The sequence below is a fragment of the Scyliorhinus torazame genome, chromosome 13 (genome assembly GCF_047496885.1).
Source record: "Scyliorhinus torazame isolate Kashiwa2021f chromosome 13, sScyTor2.1, whole genome shotgun sequence".
Taxonomy (NCBI): domain Eukaryota; kingdom Metazoa; phylum Chordata; class Chondrichthyes; order Carcharhiniformes; family Scyliorhinidae; genus Scyliorhinus; species Scyliorhinus torazame.
The window spans coordinates 28911900-28923907 of NC_092719.1; the positions used below are offsets into that span (position 1 = coordinate 28911900).

Here is a 12008-nt window from a genome sequence, read left to right on the forward strand (position 1 = left end):
CAAATCATAACAGTAACTTTCACTAACATGCTGGCTTCCACTTTCACTAGGAAGCCACCTGCTCCATATGTGCAGAAAAGCCGAGAGCTTAAAGGCTGGAGAGAAGGCTATCAAAGACGTGTTGAAGGATGGAAGTGCTCTGGCTAAGTTCCAAGCCATGCTGGTGGCACAGGGAGTGACTACGGACAAGGCCAAGGATCTGTGTCAGGGGAAGGAGGTCCTGACACGTGCAAAAAAACAGGAAGAACTGAAGGCCCAAGCTGGAGGTACTATTGTTTTGCCGGTTGTTGGAGAACGACAGCACAGGCTCCTGCTGATTTAACTGAATAACATTATAGCGATTGATCTCGATACTATACCCAAAAGAAGACTGTAGTGTGTGATGCTCAGTACCCAGTACTTGCTGATATGAGTTAAGGCAGCAGTGGGTGTGTGACAGTTTCTTTCGTGAGGGCCACGAAGAATCCAGCACGGGTTTTAAGGATACAAAGTAATAACATTTATTTACAATAACATATATATATAAAACAGCAGCAGCAACTTCCCTTGCTGCACACTCCTTCCTGCTGGTTCCTAAACTGGCCAGCTTTATTTATACTAGGAGTTTACTAATGGTTTCTCCGCCCCCCTCATTGGGGAAGCTCATACTCCCACAGGATTGTGGGATTGTCATTAGTCCCCAGCCAATGGTAAGTAGGCAGGTTATAACAGTTTCCTTTGAGACCCAGGGGTTGCGGTCCCTCCCCCCTTCCCCCCCCCCCCCCCCCCCCCCTCCAGTTGTTACCCGTTGGCCTCTGCATTGAGTGTAGACTCAACCGAGAAGGAATAACCAGTAAAATGGGGAAATAAGGATACTGGTCCGAACTGTTTTTTCTTTCTGAGAAGGACCTCGCCTTTCACGATTGCAAGGACACTGTGCCCAGACATGACTTCCTGTGGACATTACCTGCAGACTGCTAAGTACTAGGCTGAAGGAGAAGAAGCTACTATACTCAAATGGCTTTTCCTGTGGACTCATTTCTTCGCTGACCCTCTCCCAAAAACAATCCTTGAGTAACCAAACTGGAGGTGTTGGTGGGGCCTGGGGAGGTACTTGAGGAGTATGAGAAAAACCTCTAGCCCCACAAACACCCAAATAGCTTCACATTACACTCTCAAAGGTGGAGAGAGTTAGACACTGCACATCTCCACATATTGGTCCTGACAACACCTGCTCCATCACAGTGGAAAGCCCTGTAAATAATGGATGTTCCATCAGTAACTTTGGGCATTGAAAGCTGGAGAAAACATCAAATGTGAAAAGTTCTGCAAGCTTTGTTTCCTACACTGCTGTAGATATTAACCACAATCTATTCAACATCATGGTAGCACTGTGGTTAGCACTGTTGCTTCACAGCTCCGGGGTCCCAGGTTCGATTCCTGGTTTGGGTCACTATCTGTGCGGAGACTGCACGTTCTCCCCGTGTCTGCGTGGGTTCCCTCCGGATGCTCCGGTTTCCTCCCACAGTCCAAAGATGGGCAGGTTAGGTGGATTGGCCATGCTAAATTGCCCTTAGTGTCCAAAACGGTTAGGTGGGGGTACTGGCTTATGGGGATGGGGTGGAGGCGTGGGCTTTTTCCGGCTCTTTCCAAGGGCTGGTGCAGACGCAATGGGCCAAAAGGCCTCCTTCTGCACTGTAAATTCCATGATTGTATGATTCATCTTCCCCAGTGTATCAGGGGAGTTAGGGCAGTGTTTTATCAGAAAGTGACAGCAGGCTATGGAAAGAACATTTGCTGTTTTTGTTTGGGCTGTGAAGGGTTTTTATTTACCATGTACTACAGTGCTGGTTAAAGGAATCCACAGGTTCAAATCCCACCATGGCAGCTGGTGGAATTTAAATTCAATTAATAAAAATCTGGAATATAAAGTTAGTCTCAGTAATGGTGACCACAAAACCATCACTGATTGTTGTAAGGTGCCATCAGGTTCACTACTGTCCTTTAAGGAAGAAAACCTGCCATCCTGACTCTGTCTGGCCTCCATGTGACTCCAAACCTATAGCAACATGGTTAATTCCTAACTGCCCTCGAAAACGGTCCAGCAAGCCACTTCGTTCAAGGGCAATTAGGGATGGGCCTGGCGAAGGATGGTCTCATCCCAAGAAGGAATAAATTAAAATTAATCCTGTATCCCTCCCCATTGTCCATTAATCTCTTTAAAACTCCTACATTGTTTCTCCTTTCTCCCCGAGGAAGTTATGTTTAAGAGTTTTTTTTTTCCATTTTCTTCTCCATCATTGCGTTGATATCCGGAGCTCCCAAAGACCAAGGCAGAATTGTATTCAGTGAATAATAACAGCAGTATGCTGGAAATACTCAGCAGGTCAGGTAAAGGGACTGTTTCTATGCAGCACCTCCAGCTGGCTGAACTTGTTGTCACATTGAACAACCTCTCCTTTGACTCCGCTCACTTCCTCCAGATAGAGGGTGTTGCTATGAGTACCCACGAGTTCTCGCTGTGCTTCTCTTTCTGTGGGATATGTGGAACATTCCTTGCTCCAGTCCTACTGTGGTCCCCTCCCTCACTTCTTTCTCTGATACAACAATGACGGGATTAGTGTTGGACCGAGCTAGAAAAATGCATCAACCTTGCTTCCAATTTCGACCCTTCTCTCATCTTTCACTTGGTTCACCTCTGACTCTTCTCTTCCCTTCCTCAACTGCTCTATTTCCATTTCAGTAGATAGGCTATCAACCAATATTCACCGTGAGCCCACTGATTCCTTCAGCTACCTCGACTACACTTCCTCACACCCCACACCCTGTGACGACTCCATTCCATTCTCCCAGTTTCTCCATCTCCGTCACATCTGTTCTGATGATGCTACCTTCTCCCAGCACTTTTCAAATGTCTTCCTTTTTCCCAGTTGAGGAAGCCCCACCCCCACCCCTACAATGGGGTTGACAGGACATATTTCTGGCATTTCTGCCCCCATCCCTTTGCTTCCCTCCAAAAACCATGAGTGGGTTCCCTTCTGCTCAGCTTGCACCCCACCAGCCTCCCTATTCAATGTGTCAACCTCTTCCATTTCCAACACCTCCAGCTTGATGCCATCACCAACCACATATTTCCCTCTCCTCCCTTTCAGTGTCCCTCTAAGACACCCTGAATCACTTCCAATATCCCCTCGTTTCCATGGAGATGCAATAGTAGTTCTCATCATTTACTCTCTCCTCACTGTCCAAGGCCCCACACGCTCCAGGTGAAACAATATGTGGTTTATTCAATTCAGTTATTCTGAGTCCGCTGATCTGCTGTACAGTGAGGAGACTAAATGCAGTTTGGGTGACTGCTTTGCCGAATACTTCAGTTCAGTCTGTGAGCATAGCCCTGAGGTTCTGGTCACCTATCATTGTAATTCCCCTCTCTCTCGCAATGTTCCAGTGAAGCTCAATGAAGCTTGAGGAACAGCCCCTCATCCTTCGATGAGGAAGTTTATGTATTTCTGGATTCAGCATTGTGTTCAATAATTCCAGAGTGTAACCTCACTCTCCTTTCTTTCCTTTTCCTTCCTGGTTTTGCTTTTACTATTATTTTTCTTCTGTTTTATGCTTAAGGACGGCAACTGTTCATCATTTTGTCATTTGCTTCTCCTATAGAATCTTTTTCTTCTTTATTTCTCCCCTTACCACTCCCTTTAGCCCCTCCACCACCAATTCTTCCTGTCATTTAACCCCTCCTGATTTCCACGCTACCACAGACTTTCCAATTTGCTCATCTCCGCAGCCTCTCCCCTTTCACCAGCTTGAAAACTCTTCCATCTCGCACTGTCCCCAATTCTGATGTGGAGGTGCCGGCGTTGGACTGGGGTGGGCACAGTAAGAAGTCTTACAACAGCAGGTTAAAGTCCAACAGGTTTGATTCGAAACAAATCTGTTGGACTATAACCTGGTGTTGTGAGACTTCTCACTGTTCCCAATTCTGATGAAAGGCCAATTTCATCGACCTGAAACGTTAACTCTGTTTCTTTCTCCACAGAAACTGCCGGATGTGCTGAGTATTTCGGTTTCTATTTCAGTATTTTGCTTTTCTTCAGAGGATGTTTGGTCACGAACTTGCTCGATAAAACAGAACTACTGATTAAACCAGACGTCTGGAATAATAATTAACCACAGAATTCAGATCCCTTCTTGGAACTTTGAGATGTTGGACCCGATTTAAGAGTCTGCAAATGAAGAGCTAGTATCAGTAAAAATGACCATGAAGCTATCGGACAAAAATCTCCAACTAATTTGCTCACATCCCCCAGGGAAGGGAACCTGCCTTCCTTCTTTTGGTCTGACTCCAAACCCCAATATGATCAACGCTTTGCTGCTCTCGAAAGTATCCCAGCAAACCTCTCACTTGTGTCAAAACTGCTCTTGTGAAGAAGGCTCATTACCTTTCTCAGGGCAATCAGGGAGGGGCAATAAATGATTTGTCAATTATGCCAACATGACACGAATAAGTATTTTTAAAAAATATATTTCTATATTTCAGATGGAAATTTCTCAAAAAGGTTCAAACAGAAACATTAATACTTCCATTAATCTAACATTTCAAATAAAGTAAATTACAAAGAGAAATCAGATCTGCCATGACAGAAACTACAAAGTGTGCAGCCCATAACTCTGGTCTATCAATAAACCCAATATGATTCACTGTAATATCCGAATAAACATTTCCAGGTACAGACCTAACTATTGGGTTTTCTCTTGGGCTGATGTTTTTGTGTTTCGCTCAAGTGAATTAAGGCACAAACCTTCAAAAGAGGGAGTGGTCCTCATTAAAATTAAATTGATAGTAATTCTAGGAGTGGGTGTTTGAATGGCCTGACTCACCGCCCCCTCCAATTGCCTATGTTACTGTGAATCTAATCAGCTCTAACTCTGCTCTCTGTGTCAGGGGTAGTTCAGGCGATCCATTCCTTGCCGGTAGCAGAGGTACTGCATGAATTAGGAGCAGGACGCAACCAACCTGATCAGCCGATCAACTGGAGTGTTGGGATAGAACTTCTGAAAACTGTGGGTGACAAGATTAACAAAGGTAAAATGTGCTCAATGGAGCCTCTATTAGAAAAATCACTGCCTGGGGAGAGAGATTATATAAGGGTGATATTGAAGAGTGTGGGTAATCAGCAGCAAGGTGAAATTAGTCTGGAACTAAAACAAAAAGGCATGGGGGATGTACAGGAGAGTCAAATTAAATTGAAAGGGACAGTAACGAGTTTTGGGTGTGAGGAGAGTAGAAAATAGGAGAGTGGGATTAGACCTGTGGGGATATTACAGAGTATGGGGGTTAAGAGATAGTGGGATTATACAAGGTGGGATATTGAAGATTCCTAACACCACGGGGGCTGAGAACTATAACCTAATCATTTCCCATTTCAGGAGATCCCTGGATTAGAATCCACTTTGAAGATCCTCCACTTAGTGAAAAGCAGACGTCTCGTCTCCAGACATCATTGGTCATCGGTGAGAAGGCCCAAGAAGGCCCCTTGGTTACTGAGATCATTCAAACACAGAGAAGGGAAAGTAACAGCTGTCCGCCTTCGTAGAACGTGTAACGCATTGATCATCTAAAACAAGCAGCACAAGATGCTCTGATTTTCGGAAACTTCTTAAATTCTGTCTGTGATGTTTCTTGAAGATTTGTGATGATTTGGATGCTTGATATAAATGAGGTGAGGAAAAGCTGCCTGTGGGGCAAAGCTTTGGGAACCATAGGCCAAATATGTTAAATATGCCACAGGTTACGTCTCAAATTACTCGTATACTAGTAGATGTACGATTGGATCAAGGGGCAGAGATACATAAATCGATAAAGTAATGACAAAGTTTAATAAGGCAATAAAAAAATTAAACCCAGTACTGGGATTTATTTCTGTAGAATTGAAAATAAAGGAAGTCATGTTTAAAAGTATAAAACTTGGGAATCAGAATACAATTTGCAGATTACACCAAATTGAGGGGACGAACTGCAACAAAATAGTGAGACATTAATAAATTTGTGTGATTTTTTTCCTTTTTTCTCCATTTCTCACTCTTTTTTTCAACTCTTTCTCTCTCCCTCAGCCTTGAGTGTCTTTTCCTGGCTCGACCAGTTCTACTTCAGTTCCCAGGAGACTTCTTCTTTTCTTCTTGGGTAGCCCCTCAGCATTAAGGATAACCTGCTTCCACTCCGGGCAGGTGGGCTCTGCGGTGGCTGAATGGTCCGATCCTGGATCCGCAGACTCTGCCACAGGTGTGACAGATGGAGCTTGATGAGGTGAGTGGGTGGGACTGGATTCTGCCAGGACACTGTGTGGTCACTGCCTTCCGTTCTTTCCGTGCGGCCTGTCCAGAATACTTGGTTCCCCCTCCATCACCAAGGGGCCGATTATTGAGCGGACCAGGAATTGAACTTGCATACGAACATTGACAGTTTAATATATCAGTGAATTTCTCTGTCGGGGTATTTCTTTCCAACAAACAATGGCGCTCTACTGTCAGCACATTGCATCTTACTGTTGGTCAATAGATGTGTTAAATCTCAAGTACCAAATACTGTAGTAACGCAGAAATGTTATCTAACTGTGTGTCAGAGCTTCAAGTTTAGCCTCTTTAACCTCTGAACCAAATGTATGCTTATTAGAATTGGCACTCTCCTGATAATGTGTCAGGGTTCCCGGATGGTAGTGAGCACCATCCACCTGCCTAAACCACGTCATTCCAGGTGACTACAACTGTAGTGGACAACCCTTTCCCTTCTTCTCAGCTGTTCTCAAGACTGTTGACCATTATTATCCATTGTCCAGTCAGTGGTTAGACCCTTATGCACAGGCAGAACAGCTGAGCTAATGGCTTCTCTCACTACCCCTGTCACCTCACTCTATCTGTGGAATCCTTACTCTGCCACCCACAATGTCTCCCCAAAATCTACGATTTTCCCTTTCCAGGAAACAAAAGTAATTTTCAGTATATTTTCAGGTATTAGAAACAAGGTATGGCTTCAACAAGTAAGTTTAATTTTATGTTTCTGTGTAAGAAAGGGTTACAATTTTAGTTAGCTTCATGTTAGACAAAGGTGCCTGCATGTCTGTGGGTTTTGTTTTCATTTCAAACTGTGCCTGCATTGTAATTAAACAAAACTTGGAAATATTACTTTTGGTTCTCACATTCTGATCATTGATGTATATTGTGAATAGCTGAGGCCAAAGCACAGATCCCTGTAGGACCCCATTATTTGCTGCCTGCCACTTTGAAAAAGACCCACTTATTCCGACTCTGTTCCCTGTCTGCGAACCAATATATATATCCCCAATCTCACATGCTTTCATTTTGCATACTAATCTCTGACGTGGTACATACTATCAAAAGTTTTCTGAAAATCAAAATATACCATGTCCACTGGTTCACCCTCATCTATTCTACTAGTTACTACCTCAAAAAAACTCCAGTAGGTTTGTCAAACATGATTTCCCATCATAAATCCATATTGATTTTGTCTAATCCCGCTGATATTTTGAAGTGCCCTGCTATCACATTCTTTATAAGAGACTCTAACATTTTCCCTACTACTGATGTTAGGCTAACTGATCTGCAATTCCATATTTTCTTCCTCTCTCCTTTTTTAAATAGTAGGGCTACACTTGCCACCCTCCAATCTGTCAGGACTGTTCCAAAATCTACAGAATGTTTGAAGCTGATCGCCAATGCATCCACTATTTCCATGGCCACCGCCTTAGTATATTGGCATGTAGATAATCAGACCCCGGGGATTCATCAGCTTTCAGTCTCATTAATTCCTCCAGCATTGGTTTTTAGTAATACTAATTTCTTTCAATTCCTCCGTCTCACTAGACCCTTGATTCGTTTGCATTTCTGGTCAGTTATTTGTGTTTTCCGCCATGAAGACAGAACTAAAGTTGTAGTTTAATTGCTCTGCCATTTCCTTGTTCTCTATTATAATTTCTCCTGTTTTGAAGTCTTCACTAATCCTTTTCTTTTTATATACCTATTGAAGCATTAGCTGTCCACTTATATGTTACTTGCATGTTTACTGTCATACTCTATTTTCCCCCTCTTCATCAATCTGTTTCTCCATCTTTGCTGAACTTCTCCCAATCCTCAGTCTTGCTTCTTTCTTCTTCGCAACTTCATATAGTTTGGTGACTAGGGGATTTTCACAGTAACAGTGTTAATGTAAGCCTATTTGTGACGGTAATAATAACGATTATTAATTTCACTTTGGATCAAATATTATCCTTAATTTATTTGTTGAGCCAGTTTACTACATGCAGGTTCGAGATTTTGCCAGAAAGGAGATACAGGGCTTCCCGATGGAGCCGACCTCCACATTGCTGGAGGAGGTGCTGACGACAGGGGGACTGGAGAAAGGGGTAGTGTCAGCGGTTTACGGGGCTATTTTGGAAGAGGAGAAGGCACCACTGGAAGAGATCAAAGCAAAGTGGGAGGAAGAGTTGGGAGAGGGTATGGAGGAGCAGTTCTGGTGTGAGGTGCTCTGGAGAGTGAATGCTTCCACATCGAGCGCAAGGTTGGGGCTGATACAGTTGAAGGTGGTGTACAGAGCATACCTCACAACGGCGAGGATGAGCCAATTCTTTGAAGGAGTAGAAAATGTGTGTGAATGTTGCGGGGGTGGGGGAGAGGCGCTAATCATGTTCATATGTTTTGGTCCTGTCCAAAGCTAGAGGATTACTGGAAGGAGGGTTTTAGGGTAATCTCTAAAGTGGTGCACGTGAAACTGGACCCGGGCCCCCGAGAGGCCATATTCGGGGCGGCGGACCAGCCAGGGTTGGAAACAGATGCGGAGGCAGATGTTGTAGCCTTTGGGTTGGAGAGCAACCTCTCCACCCTGTGCTCTGGCGTGGCGGGGGGGACCTGTTGGAATTCTTGACTCTTGAGAAGGTTACGTTTGAACTCAGGGGAAGGATGGGGGGGTTCTACAATTCATGGGCATTATTCATTATGCACTGTCAAGAACTGGATAACATCGAACATTAGTTGGGGCGGGTGGATGGAAGAGTTGGGGGGAGGGGGGGGGCGGTGTGTGTTAATGGTAGCTATGGGTGATTCCTGATTCCTTTTTGTCATTTGTTTATGTGAACATGCGGGCGAATGTTTGGGGTTTGGTGGGAGGATGGGATCGTTGTTATTGATATGGGGATTGACATATTTGTTACTGATTATTGTTTATTGTTGGTGGGTGTAAATATGGGAGAAAATGTGAAAAAGGAGAATAAAATTTTTATTTTTTAAAAAAATGCCATTTTACTTGTTTTTGTACCAGACAGGAATGTATAACTGTTGCAATACATATATTTGTTCCTTAAATATTAAATGTTGCCTATCCACCATCATGCCTTTAAATGAAGTTCCCCAATCTATCTTAGCCAACTCACACCTCATACTTTCATAGTTTCCTTTGTTTAGGAGCCTAGTTTCAGATCGGTTTCTTCACTTTCCATCTTAATGAAGAATTTCATTATGTTGTGCTCACTATTCCCTGAAGGACCGCGCACAACAGGATTATTAATTAATCTTTTCCCGTTGCATAACATCAAATCTAGAATAGAATGTTCCCTCGTTGGTTCCTTGACATACCGGTTTTTAAAAAATCTCTTGCACACTCCAGAAATTCACCCACCACAGTATTATTGATAATTTAGTTTGCCCAATCTATATGTAGATTAAAGTTACCCATAAGTAGCATCTTTGTTACATGCATCTCTAGTTTCCTGTTTAATGCCATCCCCTACCTTACCACTACTGTTTGGAAGCCTATAGACAACTCACACAAATGTTTTCCACCCTGTGTTGTCAGACTGATTCTACATTTAGGTTTTCTGAGCCAACATCCTCTCTCACTATTGCACTGATTTCATCCTCAACTAACAACAGTCCCCAACCACCTGTCCCACCACCTCCTTTCCCTTTTTGTCTGTCCTTCCTAAATATCAAATACCCTTGGATATTTAGTTCCCAGTATTAGTCACCCCGCAGCTATGTTTCACTAATCACAATCATATTGTACTCATGTATACAATTTGCACTATTTATTCATCTAACTTATTGCGAATACTCCATGCACTCAGATACAGTGGGCGGTTTCTCCGATCCGACAGCCACGTTTTCCTGGGCCACATGCCCTCGCCGGCAGCATGATTCTCTGTTCCTGACGAATGTGATATAAAATAGTTACTTTAAAGATATTAGTTACTGTAATGTAGATATAGGCCGGTCTAATTCATGTTAGTTCACAGACAAAGGATTTCAGAGAGCATGGCAAAGGAGGGGGGGATGGGGTGTTTAGAGTACGAGGAGAAAAGGATGCTGGGCAATAAGAGGCCAGGGGAAGGGATGAGAAGTTAGCCAATTAGGATGTATGGCCAGGTCAGGAGGGGTATAGGATGACCTATGGGAATCGTGTATGTGAAACGTGATGCCATTTGAATGTGTTGGTAGAGATTTCTTTGTTCTACAGAATCACTCGATTCTGGAGACCCAGGAGGCAGCTTGCGTTCCGGGTTTGTGTGAAACGAGTCAGACTTGCAAGTCAAATAAAAATAACTAATGCTATGCCTAGAAATCCATCTCGAGTTTTATTGAGGCCAGACTGACGGGTAAAGAATTTATTATTTCTCATTCCCGCCACCTGCCAATGGGATTTCCCATTGTGGCCACCCCACGCCGGGAAACCCACAGACGGAACAGAGAATCCCACCAGTGGAGAATCCCACCCAGTGTCTTTGACTTGTCTTTTAAACATTTTTACACATTCCTTTGTACTATGGCCCTACTTACTGTTAGCCCCTGTTCCCTCTGCTTTCCAAATTTGCTTTCTACTTTTCTGTCTCACATTTTAATCTTTGTTTCCCTCTTGTGTCTCCCCACTCAGGTTCCCATCCCCCTGCCACTCTAGTTTAAACCCTCCCAAAGGAACTAGCGGATACCCCTCCGAGAATATTGGTTCCAGTCCTGCTGGGGTGTAACCCGTCTAGCTTCCATCTCCCCAGAATCAGCCCCAATGCCTCAGGAATCTGAATCCCTCCTTCCTGCACCCTGTGTCCAGCCATGCATTCACCTAGTCTACTCTTCTATTCATGCTCTTGCTAGCACGCGACACTGTAATCATGGGATTCCTACCTTTGAGGTCCTGCTTTCTAATTTATTTCCTAGATCCCTATATTTGGATTTCATGGCCTCATTCGTCTTCTTACCAACATCATTGGTACCAATATAGACAACAACACCCTCCCCCTTCAGAGTGTCCTGTAGCCATTCAGTGACATCCTTGACGTTAGCACCAGGGAGGCAACATAGTATCCTGGCGTCACATCTGCAGCCACAGAAACATCTATCTGTTCCCCTTATATGATAGAATTGCCTATTACTATTGCTCCCACACGTTTTTCCCTGGCCTTGTACAGCTGAGCCATTCGTGGTGCCACGGACCTGCCTCTTGCTGCATTCCCCTGAGAAACCATGTCCCCCAACAATATCCAAAACAGAAAACATGTTAGAGAGGGAGGTGGACCCAAGGGACTCCTGCACCATCTGCCAATTTCATGAGGAAATCAAGAAATCTTGCAAGGGCTTCATTCTGGTTGGAATCTGGGTACAGTGAAGATGGTACGGGCCTGTCCTATGCATCACTGCATTGTCCTTCAGTGATGGATTATTGATTTATTGATTCATTGATTTATTCATGGTTTTAGGTGCTAATTGAATGCATAGGCTAAAGAGTGAAATTATACAAAATGCCTTGACTGTGAGAATGCAGTCATTGTTTTAGATAATGAATTAATTATTGAACTCTAGTGTCTTGTCTGGAAATTTAGAAATTATTTCAGTGAATGTTTCATATAATGAATTGACTATTGTATTTCAGTGCATTTAGCAATAAGAATGTATCAACTAATTAGTTACAGCAAGGTTTATGGCCAGCGGTGGTGTGAGAAACCTATTTTCATAAGACTGGTCAT

At 43.6% G+C, this 12008-nt stretch overlaps 1 protein-coding gene across 2 annotated transcripts in view; it reads left to right on the top strand.

Moving 5' to 3' along the window:
- tymp (thymidine phosphorylase) overlaps positions 1 to 9016 on the top strand; it is a 45999-nt gene extending 36983 nt beyond the window's left edge. The window contains exons 8-11 of one of the 2 annotated variants that reach the window (XR_011934031.1): positions 51 to 266; positions 4928 to 5068; positions 5413 to 5705; positions 6097 to 9016. Coding sequence is in view for 1 of the 2 variants with exons in the window: in XM_072471224.1 (XP_072327325.1) it covers positions 51 to 266; positions 4928 to 5068; positions 5413 to 5579 (524 nt within the window). In the remaining variant the exon portion in view is untranslated. Of the gene's footprint in view, positions 1 to 50; positions 267 to 4927; positions 5069 to 5412 lie in introns of both variants that reach the window. The other variant, XM_072471224.1, reaches the window with a different exon arrangement.
- The last annotated feature ends 2992 nt before the right edge of the window (positions 9017 to 12008 follow it).